At 40.2% G+C, this 20878-nt stretch overlaps 1 protein-coding gene and 1 non-coding gene across 2 annotated transcripts in view; one reads left to right on the top strand and one right to left on the bottom strand.

The window, feature by feature from the left end:
* The window catches only part of PREX2 (phosphatidylinositol-3,4,5-trisphosphate dependent Rac exchange factor 2), a 192046-nt gene that overhangs the window by 81666 nt on the left and 89502 nt on the right, over positions 1–20878 (bottom strand). Inside the window, exons 8-11 of the mRNA XM_023517546.1 lie at positions 16884–16987; positions 7450–7599; positions 4305–4449; positions 1284–1384 (exon numbers count right to left, since the gene is read on the bottom strand). Of these exons, the coding sequence (XP_023373314.1) occupies positions 1284–1384; positions 4305–4449; positions 7450–7599; positions 16884–16987 (500 nt within the window). The remainder of the gene's footprint in view (positions 1–1283; positions 1385–4304; positions 4450–7449; positions 7600–16883; positions 16988–20878) is intronic.
* On the top strand, positions 12830–12938 carry LOC111727599. Its single transcript, XR_002775113.1, has one exon. It is a non-coding gene; the product is annotated as a U6 spliceosomal RNA (small nuclear RNA).

Genomic DNA, 20878 nt, shown 5'->3' with positions numbered 1-20878 from the left:
GAGTCTCCTGCCTCAGCCTCCCAAGTAGCTGGGACCACAGGTGCCCGCCACAACACCCGGCTATTTTTTGGTTGCAGCCATCATTGTTGTTTGGCAGGCCCAGCCTGGATTTGAACCCACCACCTTAGGTGTATGTGGCTGGCGCCTTAGCCACTTGAGCCACAGGTACCAAGCCCTGGTACTCTCTTGAAGTCATTCCCCAAATATCTCACACCCTATTTCTACCCCAAGCTTTATACCTGTGGACTAAGAAATACACATTTGGCATTAGACCCTAATGTTTTGTGACATACAACTTTTTAAATCCTTAGAATTCTTAGTGATGTCCTTTTGTATGCCAATGAGTTGACTGATCCCTGACAACCTCTAGGTAGCTTCAGAGTGGGACTGGTCAACAGGTAGACCCAGGCAGGATTACAGAATTGGAACTGTCAGCCCCATCCCCAGCCTCCAGGGAGGGGAGAAAAGGGCTGAAGGTTAAACTGATCAGCAATGGCCAGTGTTTTAGTCTATCATTCCTACCTCATGAAGCCTCCATAAACCAAAAGAACGGGGTTTAGAGAACTCTCAAACATGTGAACGTTCTTAGAGGGTGGTGTGACCTTCCCACATGCCTTGCCCTATACTTCCCTTCATCTGTATCCTATGTAATATTCGTCATGATAAACCAGTAAACATGTTTCCCTGAATTCTGTGAGCCACTCTAGCAAATTAATAGAACTCAAAGAGGGGTTGTGGAAACCCCAACCGAAGTGAGTCAGTCAGAAGTCCCAGAGGCCTGGACTTAGCCCTTAGAGGTGAGGACAGAGCCTCAACCTGTGGGACCTCCAGGTACACAGTATCAGAACTGCACCAGGGGCAACCCACCCCACTGGTGTCTGCTGCAGAAGTGACTGCTGCTTGGTGGGTGGGGAAAGCCCACACACTTTTGGTCACTGAATCATTCTGTGTTGATTGTGTCCTCGGGTGAGAGAATAGGAAAAAATGCATTGAGTGGGTTTTTTTCACTCATAAACATGAAAATTTCAACTGCTTGCCAGACATCGCAGATGTCTCATACACAAACCCTAGCAAATCCTTCATCATCTTTCTCTGATCTGCTCCTCCTGAACCATCTCCATCACACAGGTAAGAGAACACCATTGTCTACATACTAGGTATGGAAAATGTTGAAAAACACACAAGCATCCCATGATGTGGAAAATTATAAACTAAACTGATCAGTGGGATTAGATGCATGCAATCTGTGAATTAATAGGTTAAGTAATTAACACTGTAATCACCATGGTGAATGATCCCATTTTCTAATAATGCTTGTCCCAAGTGAACACCTTCCTCAGGCCTGTGAATCTCTCCAATTTCCAACAGCCATGACACAAATTCACTGCAACAGAAAGCCAATGAAAAAGTTAAACGGTGAATCCTTTCCCCAGGCAGTCTATCTGTACCAATGCATCGTGAAGCAACTGGGAAAGGAATCTCAAAATGAAAAAAAAAAAACCTGCAATACATTTCAGCAGATATTATTTTCACTTCTGTTAGGCTCACAGACATTTAAATTGGACTGTATTCTAGAAAACCCATGTCTATACATTTAGACTTTCCTAAACTATACTTAGTTTTAAACTACTCAATTTGTCGAGGCCTCTAATAAATACAAAATAAAAATTTGAGAGTAGCTTTAATTATAAGGCTATCTACAGAAAGACAAATTTATGATTAAAGGAAATGCAACACACCCTATAAAGAACTAAAAGTCAAAACCAGAAAGAGTAATGACGGCTAAATACAAAGAGCTAAACTGTCTTTAACGCAGCTTCCCAGGCACAGAGAAGCAATGGATTTAAAAATTCAGGAAAGAAAAGCAAAACAGAACTGCACGTCCCATGTAGTAGGCAGAACTCCAGAGAAATCTCTCAGCCCTCCGACCCCCACTGAGATTCCCATCCCTTGGCTTTTCAATTAAATACTCATCAAGGTACTGCATATATAATTAAAACCCCAAGTCACTTGACTTAAAAGTAGAAATTATCCTAGTGGGCCTGACCCAATCAGTTGATCCCTTTGAAGCAGAGTTTTCTCAGACTGGTGGCATGAGAAGAAGTCACGGAAATTAAAAGCATGCAAGAGATTCAATGCGCCTCTGCTAGATCTGAGGACGGAGCCTGCAGAAGCTGAGAGCAACCCTTGGCTTACAGTCAGCAAGGAAACAGGGACCTCATTCTTGCAACCGTGGAACTAAATTCAGCCAGCAGCATGAATGAGCCTGTAAGAGAACTTTTCTCCAGAGTCTCAAGATATGAGCCCAGTCTGGCCAACACCTTAACTGTGGCATTGTGAGACCCTCAGCAGAGAATCCTGTTGCCTTTGTGTGGACTTTTCTAACTGTGAGCTAAAGAATGGGTGTTGTTTTAAGCAGCCAAGTATGTATTATGCAGCAATAGAAAATTAATACACCAAAAGACACAGAAAAGTTTCACTGCATTGTTATAGAGCTTTGAAATTACTTGGGAAATCCATTATTGATGTAAACTGTCATCCCTAAGGACTACTCCAGCGCACAGTCATCCATCAGAACTGTCTACGCACACATGTGCTGTTGCTGTGAAGGTCACAGATCACAGCTCACGTCCTTCACCACTGCAGGGCAGCCCCAGGCGTCACAGATAATAAGGATGATGTTCCCTATCACTTAAGAGAGCCTCAGCTATGTTGTGATTTTTTTTTAAATGGTCATGGGGTATCCTGACGAGGACACTAAAGACAGAAATCTTTTACAAAGTGCTATTGTGCTCATGTTTTAAAAATCTAACATTTGAACTTTTACATAAACAAATGAATTTATTTTAGACCGATTTGGGTTTTTTGGCCAGAGAAACAAGGCTATGGAAAACATCAGGAAATCATTTTTCCATTTATTTCAAAACCAAAAGCAACAAAAATGGCAAATTTCACATCATCAAGGGATATAAAATGCTAAAAGTTGATTGCCTAGCCTGAAAAATGTACTTTTAGGCAGAAAAAGTTACTAACATATGTTTTATTCTTTTAGTAAATAAGAACCATCCAAAAGAAAGAAAATAAGAAAAGATGAAGGTAAGTAGAGCCACCGTTTCTGCGTCTTTCACAAGTATAAAGGTACTCCACTCCTGTGTATTCAGGTGTTACAAACCACGTGTGTACAGAAGCCGTCTGAAGGCGGCTAGCCTTCCTTTTGGCCCTGCACTCCATAAACCAGACAGGGAATCCCACTTCACCAGGTCCGCAGATACCAAACAATAAATCAGCAATCTGCCCCCTGCTGAAAGCTGGAGTGGCCTCCCTGCCCGGCGCTCCGTCCTGCCTGGTTTTCCAGGCTTGCCGTGATGGCCTGCTTTTTCAGACTCTGTATCCATACATCTCATCCTGAGCCCAGCTAAGTTGTGAATTAGCTGGTCATTCAGATCATGCTGCCCTCAGCTTGCTCATCTTCCCTAACTTTCAGGCCCTGTACCCATGTCCATGCCAACCTAGTCATCCTGTCCAAGACAGACAAACCCACCAGCCGCTCCCTGCCTGGCCCCAATCTCTGCTCTGTCCTGGGATCATGACATAGCAGAAACTGTGGAAATCACACGAATGGAGGGATGGGCACCAAAAATTAGCAGAGGCCAAGAATTCTCCCAGACTGAGCTTCACTGGAGCTTGTGCAAAAGCACAGAGGAGGCTGCTCCACCACCTCCCTAAGAGCAGAACTTTGTGGTGTTTTTAGGAGGGAAACATGAATAACTCATGGGGTAAGTGAGCGTCCTTCAAGAACAGGTGGACCTAAGGTGTGCAGGCACAGTAAGAAATCCCAGTAAATGCTTCCCACAATTAACAAAGAGTGGATAAGTCCTGCCTGGGGAGGGGAGATTGGAGGTCTAAGGAGGAAAAGGGTCATGACAGGTCATTCTGGTATTGTGTGCGTGTGGATGCCAGGGGCGCCTGCCCTGGGTAAGGTTTTTGGTGAAATGTTTATCTTAGCTTCTATAGATAGCCCAGGTGGGTGATGCAAAGTTTTGTGTTAGCAAGAAGGGGAGAGGAGGATGTGTCAGAGGGGCTGGGGCAGGGTTCTGCCCCTACTCTATCTCAGATGGATGCCTCAAGTTTCCTGGTCGCGATCCCGGCTCTCATCCCGCTGTGGCCCAGGAAATGTCCATTGTGAACAAGTATTCAAAAATACATAGGGGAATATTTTTATAGTTAAAACAAATAATTAAAGGGAAGTAAACACAAGAGATAGAAAAACACAGACACGCATATCCCCACACCATCAACCCTACCTGCCAAGGAAGCATTTAGGGAACGTTGTCAGTTTTCTTTTTCTGTCTTTGATCAGATTTCCTTGCTTGCACATCATTTTATAAAGTTTTTCACCTTGTTCAGAGATCATTACCCAGGTGTCTTGCTCCATTCCTAATTTTAAGCCTATGAAACATGAGAGGAAGGACAGGTAAGTGAAAAATTGTCATCTTTTACATGTCTATGCCTTCACTAAACAAGCATTTATTACATGTCTACCAAGTGCTATGTGGTGGCTAGAGAGCTCTGTAAGGCAGGGCTCTGGTTTTCAAGATCAGGGAGACCACTAAGGCAAGGTCCTTGAGGCAGATGAAACCTCTGTACAAACTGTGCCCCAAAGGCATAATGGTTCATCCAGTGGAGTAAGGTCCCAGTTTCCATGGACCCCTGGGCCAGGCACCTTTGTGCAAGGATATGTCCCCAGAACTGGACAGAGAAGCCCTGAGAGAGCCCTGGGGGAAAGCTTTGAAACAATAAAGTTATATTCAGGGTACCTGACGCTGCCCTGAGAAAAGTTGAGAATGTTTTCACAGAAGGGCCATGGGACCGGGCATGGTGGCTCACACCTATAATCCCAGCACTCCGGGAGGCTGAGGCAGGTAGATCCCTGAGCTCAGGAGTTCAAGACCAGCCTGAACAAGAGGGAGAACCTGTTTCTACTACAAATAGAAAAATTAGCCAGGCGTTGTGACGGGCACCTGTAGTCCCAGCTACTAGGGAGGGTGAGGCAGGAGCATTGCTTGAGCCTAAGAGTTTGAGGTTGCTGTGAGCTATGACACCAGGACACTCTACCCAGGGTGGCAGAGTGAGATTGTCTGAAAAAAGAAATAAAACAAGGACCATGTCTTAAATGTCCAACTACAAATAGATATTTTTAGAGAAAGGGTATTTACAAGGGCTAACTAACTAGTTTGAAGCAAGACAGAGGCCTGGGGCCCTGGGTTCTAGGTGAGAAGACAGAAGTGCTGGGCAGTTAGGCAGCGTCCAGACTCAACCTGCAGTTTTAACTTACTTCATTCCTTAGGTATCAGGAAACATCTAAGTGTTTGTGCAAAGGCAAGTTGTGTTGCTTTAGAAACAAAACTCAGAGGACAACAAACTGAAGGAGGAAAGGTTTGAAAAAGAGACCATCAGAAGAAAAATGCAAAAGTTCAACAGAGTTCTGGACCATGCAGACAAGAGTAGAGGCTACAGGGCAAGCAGAGGAAGTTGAAAATAGCTGGGAGGTTTTATTGATAGAACTCGCAACTGGTGAAAGCCACATGAAGGACAGAGGGAGGGGAGGCTTCTAGGCAAAGGTGCCCAGTAACCAAGAGCCCAGCTGGTGCGGTATGTGGACATTCAGGCGAGCACCTGCAGTCTAGTCAAGTGCATGGGTGTGCAGCTCGGGGTAGAGGACATAACAACTGAGAAATTGGCGACGTAGATACAAGGAGAAGCTAATCTGGTGGGAAGAGATAACTCAGGCTAACAATCTAGTTAGAGATCTACTGCTCCGAGCTGAAATCCTGGAAACACAGGCTTTTCATCAGGACTGACAAGGAACTGCCGCAGAGGAAGAACAAATACTTGAGCTACTTTTAGTGTCTAAAATTTTATTTTTTACAATGCAAGGGCCATTAACATTTGTCCATAACAGTGAGTAATCCCTTAAGAATAAAGCTTGATAAAGATAAATATCATAAACTGCCTTATAAAATGGACTTTTCTCTCTAGTTTGGGGAATATTTTTACATTTTTTTTTCATTTATTTACTTTTTTTATTTTGCTTTCAGATTTTTGTCTTGGGTGGGTCAAGTTCAGGCTTGTAATCCTAGAACTACGGGAGGCTGAGGTGGGAGGATTGCTTGAGCTCAGGAGTTTGCGATCATCCTGAGCAAAAGTAAGACTCTGCCTCTACCAAAAATAGCAAAAATTAGCTGGGTGCGGTGGCTTGTGCCTGTAGTGGAGACTAAGGCAAGTAGAGTACCGAGCCCAGGAGTCTGAGGCCGCACTGAGCTATGATGATGTCACTGCACTCTAGCCCGGGTGACAGAGAAAGCCTGTCTCAAAAAAATGAAAACAAAAACAAATAAACAAAAATACCACATTTTCAACTTGATGAAAAATTTGATCCACCTTTTAAATTATTTGCTTTGCTATTTTGAATTGATTACTACATTCAACAAAATGGAAGGAGTCGGTTATGTATTTATATCTTTTGTTTTAAAAATTTCTAGCTGCTCTGTATCTAAGATCAATGAAGGCGTATTTGGAAATTCTAATACAAATGTAGGTTATGAATATTTTAACCAAGGTGGAAACTGTATATTCTTTAGGGAAGAAACATCTGAAGAGAGAAGAAAGGGTTCTTTGTGTTCCAAAATTTCACTACCAATGAGGTGTTTCATTCCTAGATCTCTGGGGGAAAAAAATAAATATCATGCTTCTTAATAAAAAAAAATCAATTTGTAAAGTAATTACTAGAAATATAAGCATTTTTATTTCCAAGATGAATTACAGAAGCATGCCTTGTTGAAGAAACAGTTCACACAACTGAATATTGCCAGACCAAATACCCAATTTTTTCCAAAAGCATAAAGTAAATTTGACCTAGCCTTCCTCATGGGAACAAGAAATGAATTGGGTTATGTTATACTATATTCAATGCCTAACAATTTTGAAAAGTTCACTCTATATCCAAATGCATTAATCTTAGTTAGAAAACTAACATGTGGGTCTAGGAATTTTCAGCGTGCTATTAAATATTCAGAGAGCAAGTAGAGGCCCTAGCGTTATATTATTGATGTTTACCTCTGAAAGAAAAGCTTGATAATGCTGCTTTAGAAATGGCAAGAATAAAGGTCAAAGAAAAGTGAACAAACTTGAAAGCCAATGAAACTGTTTAAAAGACATGGCCAATCACAATACAAGTTATTTTGCTAACTATAGAAGGTGTTTCTTTTATTTTAGTTGACAATATTACAAGCATTCAAACAACACTTTAGTACAAGGCTCACATCACACAGTGTATCAAAGTGAACACCCCTCCTCTCTCCACGCTCTTGTTAACTTTTTCCCATTATCTGCTCTCGCGCTAAGTTCCAATCTTTGCAAAGAATGACAATGCCCGATGCATACACCCACCTTTCCGCCGCTCTCTTTCTTTCAAAATAGCTTCAAACCATTCATGCTTCTCTTCGGGTGTTTTTGCCATACAAACAAACCATTTATTTTTTGCTGTATTGTGTATTTTCCATCCATTAACAACAATGTGTCCGCTGCTATGGAAATCGGCTGGAAATTAATGGGTAAAGGCAAATGAACAAAGCATAATATACAGTATTATATAACATGAGCATTTAATTCACGGTAGTTCCAAAACCACTGAATTATTCCAAAGACCTTTGCTTTATAAATGTATCTGGAAACACATAAAAATTTTTTAAATGCGTATATATTGGATACAGTCAGTGCCCAATAATGGAACGTTTCTAACTCACAACATTAATATGTTCCATGAAATTAAACACCACAAACTAATTGACACTCATTTGCTCTATGCCCAAAAATATTGTCAACATTTCTAAAGCAATACAATCATACTATTCAAGGAATTTTCCTCTCAATCATCAAACATTTAAAGAGTCTGATTCATTTTGTTTTTCTGATATTCCTTCAAATAGTATTCTAGGTTTCAGAGACCATTTATACCCCACAGAAATTCTCTATCACTTAATGAGCTGCACAGTAAGAATGAGAGAAGTCAGTGGAAAACGCTCAGAATACGTTTATCTAAGCTGCAGCGAATGGACGCATACAAACTCTAAACCATTCTCATCGCACAGGGTTGAAACATGAACTCTTTAACACACTTCAGTCCATAAAAGTCACATGAAGAGGAACTCATACAGATTTTTCTTTAAGGATGAACTGGCATTTAATGGTCTTCTACAGTACTTCACTGCCATTTTGGCTAACAAGTCATGCTAGGTTTGAATGTCAATAGCAAACCGTGTACAGCTACTCTGCTCCTAACAGCAGGTAGAGAACAGGGACATAACTTGTACGTGACCTTTCCTGGCATGACAGTCTCTGCAAAAGCAAAGATTCCACGATGGAAAAACGTGTGACAGAACCCTACACCAGCCTCTGCACCAATGAAAGTGGCTCTTCCCACCTGTCAGCCCTGTGAGACATTAGCAATAGCGGCCCGTATACAGAAGGTAAACTGTTAAAGTTAAAAGTGGTTTAAAGAATGCCTTTGTGTGTGTGGGTGGGGTGGGGGGGGTGGCTCACGCCATAATCCTAGCACTCTGGGAGGCCGAGGAGGGTGGATTGCTTGAGCTCACAGTTCGAGACCAGCCTGAGCAAGAGTGAGAATGTCTCTACTAAAAATAAAAAAAAAACAGGCAAAAGGATCACTTGAGCCCAAGAGAGCAATAGCTCGAGACTCTGTCTCAAAAAAAAAAAAAAAAAAAGCCTTTGTGGTGCTTTATCTGTTTATTTTTTCTCAAGTGATTGATTTTATTTAGTAAGTTTTAAGTAGAAACAGACATGCCTCACACTCATTCACCCATAATCTGGTTCCCAAAGTCCTTCTCATTAGCTCCAGAATAACCACACAGTAACATTATCTACGGTCAAATGAATAATCCTTAAAATGCATTATCAAATGATAGGTGTAGATGTGGGGTCTTAAAAACTTCCAGGTTATATCTGAGTCACAATAGAATTATATGAGACATTAGTGTGTGCTTTATAAATGTGCCAAAATCCCAAGAATAGTCAATAACGATTTCTGAAAAAACAGAGATTCAAATTGGCAGAGCATGTTTTTCCCCCATAAAGAAATTACAATCCACTCTTTAAAGGAATTTTTGTACTTTTCTTAATGTTATGTATCTGATATATGTTCACATCCTATACAAAGTAGTAGAATCTCATTAAGTCTTACGAGATAGGTATTTAATGGGCATTAGTAAGAGAATAAAAAGTATTACTTCATAGTTACACTGTAATCTTTCCTTAATATCTATTAAAATAACCAACTGAGAAATTATGATAAACTAGCGGAAAAAAAATTCAAATTGTACAAGTTTACAACCCTCCCTCCTCCTCCCAACTTGTCACCTTACAGACCAGTATCACAAACAATCACTAGCTTTTCAGACTGTCTTCTCTCTGCCCAAGTCAGACCCTGATCAGCAGAGCAGACCCCACATTCCCACTGGGGTTATCACCCCTTTAACCATGATTCTAGATAAAGAAAACCACAGTAGCCACATGCAGCCTAGAGTCATAAACCTTGTGCTTACTTTAAAATGAACACAATGTGTTTCTCCCACAGAGCACAAGGGGGCACAAAATCACCAGGGTGATGGTCCTGACAGGAGAGAGTCCCCAGGGAACCTGGGTCTTACTGGATTTCTTGGTTATAACCCTCTTCACACCCCGCCGGCTGTTCTTAAAATATTTCATCAGGCCACTGCCTAGCTCAAAAGTCTTTGGCATCACATTACTGAAGCAAGTCAGAACACACAGACTTTGCTTTAAAGACTAGTCTTGAACTGACTGTAGCCAACCAATGCCATTTTCCACTATTTCTAATGTGGTCTCACCATTCTGCCCGCCTACTGTTCTCCTGGTTGGCCTATGAATAACTTATCAAGCTACTTCACCCTCCTCTCTGTCTCATGGGCTTTTACTCCTCTTTGAAATGCACCCAACTACTCCATAAAGCTTTGCCTGACTACTCCAGCCCGGCATTCAAACTCCCTTTGGAAATCACACAGTGAGACACAGAACCAGACAAATGACCATGTGATTGAGTGCCTGTGGCTACTATTTCAATGCACAGAAACCAAGATCAGTAGCTGACTGTAAAATCTAATATCTCATGTAACAGGTAATTGCTACCTTAATACAATATTTTGAAAGAAAATCTTGTATCAGATGATAATTTTAAATGAAGAAATAATATTCCTTTTTAAAGTTTATATGCTAATTTCAAATCATAAATACACATACATATGTATATATGTATGTAACTAACTATATATGCATACAAAAGGCCTCAAAATGTAGTATGCATACTCATAATGATATCATAATTACCAACTGTTATACACAGTAAGCAATGGCTTCTCATTTATTTCAAAACATAGTGATATATAAACAGGTTCATAATTTTAACCATAGCACAGGGTTCAATATCTTCATTCTTCAAAATAAGAATTAAACTTCTTCATAAAGAATACCCCCAGTAACATCATGGAAAAGTCCAACAATTGTTTTGTACTTTGTAGGAATTTTTATTTTTTATTTTTTTTTAAGACAGAGTCTCAAGCTGTCACCCTGGGTAGAATGCTGTGGTATCATAGCTCACAGCAGCCCCCAACTCGGGCTCAAGCGATCCTCTTGCCTCAGTTTTTCTGTTTTTAGTAGAGTTGAGGTCTCACTTTTGTTCAGGCTGGTCTAGAACTCGTGAGCTCAAACAATCCACCTGCCTTGGCCTCCAGAGTGCTAGGATTACAGGCATGGGCCACTGCACCTGGCCTCATAGGAATTTTTTTTTAATTTTAACAAGAGAATAAAGAATTTATTAAATGGCAAACACAAGGATTATAACTTTCAGTGGATGTAAAACATTAATTTTATAGAAAGAATGAAATTAATATTGCCATTCATTAAATATGGAATATACAGACTTAACAGTTTCTAGTCACTGATCTCTTCAAAAAATAGAAAATCCAGGAGCAGACCTGAACAAGTGACTAATGACTCAGAGCTATACTCACTGCACTTCCTTCCTCTTAACTCAGCAGTTTCATATAATGAGATGAGGTTTTTCCAAAACCCATACTCTATAAATCTCAGTGGACAAGCTAGTATCCTTTAAATTTGCATTTCAATAAGGTGGACCATATCCAAGTATTATATACACTGGCTAAGACAGAGAAGAAACTCCAGAATATATTATTCAAACCACTAAGAAACCAATGTGTAAACAATGCATTCAATCCTTGTTCTGGTGATCAACACTGAATGCATAAATTTCAAAACAAAACTTTAAAAATTACAATTTATTCCTATTATAATATTTAATGTTGAGAAAATTATTTGGGGGAATATATTTTTGATTTAATCAAAAGACAGAAGAAAGATGATGTATGACAATACTTATGGCAAAAAAAGAAAAGGAAACCCAGATTATAATTAATCTCTTGAATCTAAAAAGCAGCTTCTTATAACCTTGATCTTTTTAAATTTCCAAATAATCTCCCTAAATGACATCTAGAAGATTTCAGTGTATCAGAAAAAACTATAATACTCTTAGGACCCTTTTCAACATTGCTATTGTTACTTTTTAATGAAGAATGTATTTAACCCAGTTATATAATAATACTAAAGTTGGTAAGGTAGCTATGGGCTATCTATTTGATTAACTATGATGCAACATTAAAAACTATGTTTATTTGGTGATAAAGCAAGATAAAGATAACTATAATATAATACAGGTCCTTTAAGTGAAAAAGGATACAAAATTGCAGAGTTCATAGTTTTAAGCATTTTTTTTAAACTATGCATAAAAAAGCTGAAGGAAATATCTTTTTAAATCGTCCAATTTGTCTTTTGATCTATTTTTTAATAGATCAAATTTTTCTGCATTTCCAAGTTTTCTTTAACAGCAAAATTTAATTTTATAAAAAATAACACATTCAATATATTAAGATGGGTTCGAATATTTATATTAAAAATGACAGCTGCTTATTTCTTTAAAAATTCTGCTTATTAAGAGTGCCTTAAGAATTAAAAATTCCATCATATCCGATTCAAATTTGACTATTGTGTTGAACTCTAGGGTTTGCCCAACACTGAACTACAGACTACATTTTCCAGAGGTCAACCGTGTTGTCCTCCATCTAACCATACAAAAAAACTGGTTCTTACCAGAGAATACAAGTGATCTGGTCCTGCTTCCCAAATGGCTTTCCAAATGTGCACTATGAGAATTACCACGAAAATTAATTCTAGAAAGTTCAATAGCTTTCCTACTATTGCTTTTAAGCTGGATTTTTTTATAGCATCATGATCAAACTAATATTCCCAGAATTTTAAAAGAAGAATTAAGTCATATTCACTGAAATGAAAGTTATCATCTGGAGAATGATGGGATGGAAAGTAGGCCACTAGCTCAATGGTTAACATTTTTCATGAACACAGAAAATAATGAATAACACGGATAGATTTAAATAAATATATACACAATTTGAACACTTCTGTCCATCAGACCACCATTTAGCTAAATTTTTTCTATATTAAGATATAATTATGATGTAATCCAAGTCATTAAGCATTAAATAAAATTACATTAAGCATTGTAATAAAATTACAATCATATTGTTTCTCAAAAGATAGAGATATTTACACATTGGATGAAAGCATTCCAAGGGCAATTATTTCTTCTTCAAGTTTTGAGCAATTAGTTCTCTGATAGAGCTTCATCCTTCAGAAAGTATTTTACGTGCTGGCTTCGGCAGCACATATACTAAAATTGGAACAATACAGAGAAGATTAGCATGGCCCCTGCGCCATGAATGGATGGAATTTGCATGGGTGACATGCAAATTCGTGAAGCGTTCCATATTTTTCTTAGAATATGGGAAGTAGGTGGGAGAGGGGAGGTGAGGGGAATGGATGGGGGGAGTAGGGGGATTGGTGGGGTCACCTATATGGTTTATCTTACAAGGGTACAAGTGAATCTTTCTAAAAGCAGAGTATGAATGTCTTAACTTCCTGACTAAGAGAATGACATGAAGGTTATGTTAACCAGTTCGATGAGAGTATTTCAAAATATATATGAAAACAGCACACTGTACCCCATGATTGCATTAATGTACATAGTTATGCTTTAAGAAATTTTTAAAAAGGAAAAAAAAAAGAAAAGTATTTTACTTATACCTAGAGTAAACAAAACTTCTTAGTACTTGCATAATTTAAATGGAAGGAAAACTTTCCCATTCAATTTTCCATCAAAAGTTCTAAGCATGCTTAAAAGTATGCCTCAATTCATTCATTTTGACTTATAACCAAATATGGTGTAGTTGTTGGTTTGGGGTGTGGGCAATGGCAGATGAGCCTGACTGTATTTGCCCATCCGTCATTCAACTTCTCCAGGGTCCAAGTGTGGAAAGAACTTGGCACACAGACATTAATCAGCTTGGCTGAGCTTTGTCCACAAAGCATAGAAGATTTAAAACCAGAGCTCATCAAAAATAAATGAAGATACTAGGATTGAAAGGACAAAGGCACCAAGAAAGGAACAAAGTTGGTGCAGCACCAAGATCATTCCAGAGAAGAAAGAAGCAACCAGAATCCCCCTCTGCCACCCAGGCTGTACGCCCCCACTGCTCTCCACTTGGTCCCTGTAAACTTAAAGCCCCGATAGAGCTCCTGCTCTCCTCTCCACTGCTCAGCACATGAGCATGGGAACCCAGCAGACCCACCTCTAGCCCCAACTCTGTACTAAGCTGGGTAAACTTGACTCGTTAGCTCTTAAGCCTGGCCTCATTTCCAGCATACAAAATGCTGATGAGGTATATTAGCTGATCTTCAAGATGCTATCCATTTTCAAAAATTCTGTTTTTCAATTTCCAGGCCTGGCAGGAGATGCACACTTTCCCCAGAGACCTAGTGGATATACCCATGAGAAATCTAAATTTTCCCTGTAGAAGTTAGGGGAAGGTATCCAACTGCAGTCTGAAAATATCCTAAGTGACCTTGTAGCAACTATCTGTGGCCAATTCAAGAAAAAGGGGGGGGGGCTTATTAATAATACAAAACCTAATAAATTTTATCATCTTATTTCAGCAAAAACTAAACCTAGCCAATTTGTGTCAAGAGGCTCCATCCGCCAACTACTTCATGGCAACTAAACATCCTGCAGTGTCCTGTCTCCCACAATGTCCTTCCCCTCAGGAACTGAGGCAGCGAAGGCTGGAAACTCACTAGCATCGACAGAATTCTGTCACGGAATTAAATCCAAATGCAAAAGCTCTATCCAAGTCACCCCTAAAAGATCTCACTCCCTTACCACCCAACAGAGATAAAACAAGGCCTGCATTTTAGGCCTGTGCCTCCAAAGGCCTTGGCGCCCACATTTCTTTACTAAGTGCCCCAGTTGCCCATAGGCACAATAATCACCATCAAAATTCATCCAGACGACCAGTGCAGAGGGTACCAATGGTGGCACTCACATCATCTGGTGGATGGAGCTTCTGTCCTTCAAGAGGCCAGGCCAAAAGCTCTATGTGCACGGAAAAGCAGAAAAAGGGAGGCCGGGAACGGTGGCTCACGCCTGTAATCCTAGCACTCTGGGAGGCAGAGGCGGGTGGGTCACCTGAGCTCAAGGGTTTGACACCAGCCTGAGCAAGAGCGAAACTCCATCTCTACTAAAAATAGAGAAATCTAGCTGGGCGTTGTGGCAGGCCCCTGTAGTTGACAGCTTCTGGGGAGGCTGAGGCAAGAGGATCTCTTCAGCCCAAGTTGGAGGTTGCTGTGAGCTATGATGCCATAGCACTCTACCCAGAGCAACAGCAAGACTCTATCTCAAAAGAAAAAAGAAACAAAGAGAAAAGGAAAACATAAAAAGGGAAGAAAATCAAGAAAGTACTAAAGCAGCAGGGAAGGGGGGTTGTATGAGGAGCAGACAGGGCCAGGGAAGCACAGATCTGGAAGTTCTGGGTGTGCTTCCTGCCAAGTGAAGTACAAAGTGGCATCTGGGGGTCCTGAATGTTCAGGTTGCAAGGCTCTCAATATTTTAGATAGATACCATTTCCAAATGTCACTACATAGTCTGCTTAGAAAGCATAAGATAAATTATGGCCACCTTCTGGAAAATGATGTGCACATCCTGCTATGGAAGAGAGCCGCCAGGTCCCTCACTGGCATGACAAGGTTTGCGGCTGCATTACAATCTGCAGCACAGGGGACTGCGGCAGGACATCTTCCCCCACCAGCCAGCTGACAGTCCACACCTCCAGCCAGTCAGCCACTGGCAGGCGTTTCCACTGATGTGGACGGGACATCTTCCCCCGCCAGCCGGCTGACAGTCCACACCTCCAGCCAGTCAGCCGCTGGCAGGTGTCTCCATAGATGTGGACGGGACATCTTCCCCCGCCAGCCGGCTGACAGTCCACACCTCCAGCCAGTCAGCCACTGGCAGGCGTCTCCATAGATGTGGACGGGACATCTTCCCCCGCCAGCCGGCTGACAGTCCACACCTCCAGCCAGTCAGCCGCTGGCAGGCATCTCCATCAATGTGGACGGGACATCTTCCCCTGCCAGCCGGCTGACAGTCCACACCTCCAGCCAGTCAGCCGCTGGCAGGTGTCTCCACCGATGTGAACGGGACATCCCCCGCCAGCCGGCTGACAGTCCACACCTCCAGCCAGTCAGCCGCTGGCAGGCATCTCTACTGATGACCATAATGACCATGAAGACTTGGCTCCTGAGGTGACTGCCCAGTCTCGGGCACCACCCAAAGTTTCGCTCACTGCATGCCTTTCCCCCTCAGCTGCAGCAATCGTGGTTGTCAAGTACTATTTTAAATACTTGACAATTTGTTAGGATGCTAAAAACGATACAGAGAAACTTCCTACAGGTAAGCATTTGAAAATCTGTGCTCCTGACAAATTATAAACATTCTTCTTCCCTCTGGGACCCAGAATCACAAGGAAAGTTATGTAGTAGATGAGGCGAGTTGATTGGTGCTCAATCTCTCATTTATATCGAATATTATAAAGACATTTCTCTATGTGGAAAAAAAGTCACTTAGCAACAATTAATATATTTGATCTTATCTTTTCCCTTGGAAGCATAACTTTGAAATTCCAGTTAAAATGACTAGGGGAGAAACACGATTCAATTTACTAAGCATTCATTTTACAGCTAACTTTTTCGTCCAAATGGAAAATTAAATTTATTTTAATTTCATTTTACTTAATGTTAGTGACTAATGGTGATTTCAGGAACTTGCTTATAAAAATTGTACCTTCAAATACACAGAGCAAAAATTTATTACCTCTGAGTAATAAGGTATTTAAAATGACCACTTAAAAGTACTCAAACAACCTTCTTTTACAACTGTTCTCTAAAAGCAAATTAATGACCAATCTATTAGTAATGGTTATATAGCTAAAAACAAGCCATGAGCCTGCTATATCCTACAGTGTGATATACAACATAGTAGAACTTAAAGAAAATCAATTATTTCATTAAGTATTTCTGCACACGTGCTGTCTGTTCCAGGACTGTGAATGTCCTCTGATTAAAATCGAATGGACGTTTTCAGATAGGACAATAGGCAGCTATTTCTCCGTATCTCTGTTTGATGCCTGTGTGTGTTATCAGATATAATTTTCCACTTTTACAATAGTCTTTCACCCCCTTATCTCACCTTTGTCATCCCTCTAACTGACTGTTCTACCCAGCAAAGCATTTCTAAGCTCTAATGCACTACAAATGAATTACTCAAGTGAAGGAGTTTTCTACCGGCATTCCATTTAAAAACTACTTACCTGTGCCATCGTCCACATTCTCCACTTCCATCACCTCTGTGTTGATCCGGCCACGAAAAAGGTACCGATGTCCGTCTGTAGATGCCTTGCTGTTCTTCAGCCGTCTTACAACAGAATGAAATCACAAAGGCTTTGTGACTGAACTTAATGCAAACCAATATATTTTAAGCAGTTCTTTGAAACTTATAAGTTCTGTATAAGTTCTTTGAAACATAATTCAATCAACCATACCCAATGTTAGGCTCTCACTGTTGTATGCTTGTGTCCTCCCACTCATAACAGCACTGGTGGCTTTACGGGATGCGACTTATGGAAAAATTTTTTTACTAAGTGGAAGTTTCGGGCTAAGGATTGCCTACAGGTGGGAGAGTGAGTATGAAGAAGAAATGAGTAATGAGGATGAAAGAAAGAAAGAAAAGTTTCAGTTAACCAACCTTCAGGGTCTGTTAGAGTCTGCCACAGCTGATGTCCTATATTGATCAAAGCCAATAGGATATCAGCTGTGGCAGACTAACAGACCCTCAAGGTTGGTTAACTGGAAATTCTCATTCTTTCTTTCATTTCCATTACTCATTTTTCAGTAACCAGCTGGTAATTCCCATTTTATTCAAGCCCCAGTAAAGATTCAGTTAATACTTATGATCCCTCTTCAAACAACTGGCTGTGCTGGAGGCTCTCCAGCTGAGCAACGTCCAGCTGTCAAAATATTGTTCCTGTATTATTGTTTCTATGCTATGATCGCTGTGTACCTGAGGAACAAGTATCTTAAGACATTTATAATCCTTCATAAGTCTTACTTATTTTTAAAATAGTCCCAAAAAATCTCAAAACTGTGTGTAGAGTAAGTCGAATGTCACCTTTAATCTTAATAAGTATGAAGCGCACAGTAAAAACATCCAGGTTTACAGAGGACCATTTGTCACGATGAATTCGGTAGCTGCCTGTGTTTGTATTTGAATCACTAAGTACTCAGGGAAGATGTTTTTAAAATGTTTTTCTTTAATTAAACAGCAAAGATTCTAAGAAATGATTCAAAATCAAGAAATATCTAGTGACTCAAGAGATCTCAACTACCCTGAATTATTTAAAATGACTTGCAGACAAAAGTCTGGCTACCAGTTTAATACTGAAATAATTGTTAATTTGTCATATTATATAGCCACGACTAGCACACGTGAAGATCTGACTGCGCAGACTGCAATTCTCCCTCCTCCTTGCCCTTGCAGTTAGATCCCTGCCCTGGCATGGATGGGATGGGGCAGGGAGGTGTCCCCAGATGTTACTGCACTCCCTGGGTGCCGTCCTTAGAAAAGACTGCATATTCCTGGCTTAACTCTCCTAAACCCTCATCAAAATGTAGTAGTCCTTCATCACTACTACAGGAAACTAACTAAATTGATTAATGTATTCTGACGGGAAGCTTTGTCAGCCCTGAATCTTCACCACCCTATACTTCCATGAGCATTTTGAAATTAACCTCTAAATATTCTTTGTTAATGAGAAGAAATCAGTGCTATACATTAGAAATTCAGCCCAGGTAGCTGTGAGAGTTAGCATCATAGGACGTCAAATTTAAAGATGAAGAGCAGACTAATATAAAAGTACCCACAAATTCTCTCGGCTAGAAAACAGTACCCTGGTGTCTTGAAAAAGAGAATTTTTTGTAGGTTGGTGCATCATATTTAAAATCAATCAGGATTTAAAAGACTTATCCTTAGCAACAGTTTTAGTCACAGGCAAAATAATCATATATATATATATATATTAGAACCTCCATAGTTGACCACCTCCCTGCACTGACCACCTCCTCAAGTTGAATTAATTTTCATAGACTGAACATGCACCACATGTACATATCAGTACAATAAGCCTAGTTCCTTATATTGACCACCTCTGTATGCTGGCCAGTTTGCACAGCCCCTTGGGTGCTCAATTATAGAGGTTCTACTATGCAGAGGGGGCCAAAAAAATGTACAGACATTTTAAGAAAGGAAAAAACCTCTCTGTTTTTATGCCAGTACCATGCTGTTTTGACCACTATCCATTTATAGTATAGTCTGACATCTGGTAGTGTGATTCCTCCTGCTGTGTTTTTATTTCTGAATAATGTTTTGGTTATTTGAAGTTTTTTTCTGATTCCATATAAAACAAAGTATTATTTTTTCAAGATCTTTAATTAGATAGTGGAGCTTTAATAGGGATTGCATTAAAATTGCATGTTTTGGGGGTGGACATTTTAACAATGTTGGACATTTTAACAACGTTGATTCTTCCCAGCCATGAGCATGGTATGTTTTTCCATTTTTAACAACTTCAGCTATTTCTTTTCTTAGAGTTTCATAGCTCTCTTTATAGAGATCTTTTACATCCTTTGTTAGGTAAACGCCCAAATATTTCACCTTTTATGGCACTACTATGAATGGAATAGAGTCCTTGACTGTTTTTTCAGCTTGACTATTGTTGGTATATATAAAGGCTACCAATTTATCAGTATTGATTTTGTAACCTGAGACTTCTAAGAGTTTTGTACTAGAATCTCTGGTGTTTTCCAGATATACAATCTGCATTAAAACTGTATTATTCCAGTACATTTGACTTATGTAATCACAAAAGATACAAGATGCAACATACAAGATAATATGGCTAGGTGTTGTGGCGGGCACCTGTATTCCCAGCTACTTGGGAGGATGAGGCAAGAGAATTGCTTAAGCCAAAGAGTTTGATGTTGCTGTGAACTATGATGCCACCACACTGTACCAAGAGTGATATAGTGAGACTCTGTCTCAAAAAATATATATATAATGTAAATATATTATGCAAGACAATAAATGTTATCAGTATATATTGAGTATTACAATTTTAATACAGTCATTTCCTTTCTTAAAATATATATTTTTTGGTACCTTCTATGTGTCTGTGTGTATGTGTATAAATCCATCATTTGAGTTTATTTTCAAAGTGCCAATATCTTGTGATCCTGCTTTTAACGCTATGAAGAGTATATTTCTCTTAGGCAACAGATATTAATACTCATTGTGAAATTCCAGTGTCTAAATTCCATAACAGTTAGCTCAAGAGAGGTTTTTGATCCCTCCAGAAAATGGCTCTACTGACATTTTAAAAAGATAGAAAAGCCAATGATTTGGAAATAACTCTGCTCTATATTATTTTATAGTTGCATATCTTGATTCTATGATTTCATTCCTAAATAGGTGTTTTATTGGTCACCGGGATATGTGTACCAAGAACGTTTATAACAGCTAAAGCTGTGGAGCAGGAAGCGAGGCCACAAGGGGTCAGGGAGGAGACAACTACTGTCACCCAAGGGGCGATGCTGGTAAAGTAGGGTGGTGATGGAGATGCAGATATGTAGAGAGATTTCTGTATGTTTTAAAAGCAGATTCAAGAAGATTTTCTAATATATTAAATGTAGGGAGTTGAAGGAAACAGAAGAACCAAAGCTAACTCATAATTTTCACCACGGAGGAAGTAAATAGATGGAGAAAGTTGGGAAGGGGAGGAGCAGCTTCGGAAAAGGACATCAGGAATCCCACTTCTGCCGCATTATGGGGGAGAACCCTTAAAGCCACCACAACTGCGATGTCCAGTAGGCTGCATACAGGCTGGATTAATATTTACAATTCTGGGCTAAGACCAGAGATTTGAGAGAAACTCATATAGACGTGGGCTGTGAAGCCACAGACTGGATAAAATCACCCAGAAAGGGACTGTAAGTACAAAGAGGAGCAAGGAGTCGGAAGCAGAGCCCACAGCAGCCCAACACTCAGCCAAGAGACTGAGGCTGCGAGAGTAAAGAGAGAGTTTTGAGAAGAAGAATTGCTCAACTAAGTTAATGCTTCTAAGAAAACAGGTAAAACCTTAAAGAGCAAAAAAGCAACCATTGGCTCAGCGCCTATAGCTCAACTGGCTAAGGCGCCAGCCACGTACACCTAAGGTGGTGGGTTCGAATCCCCAGCCCGGACCCGCCAAACAAC

Source organism: Otolemur garnettii, unplaced genomic scaffold (genome assembly GCF_000181295.1).
Source record: "Otolemur garnettii isolate 467f Iridium unplaced genomic scaffold, OtoGar3 scaffold00113, whole genome shotgun sequence".
NCBI classification, from domain to species: domain Eukaryota; kingdom Metazoa; phylum Chordata; class Mammalia; order Primates; family Galagidae; genus Otolemur; species Otolemur garnettii.
Note: the sequence above shows the minus strand (reverse complement) of the source record. Positions and strands in the feature narration are given on the sequence as shown.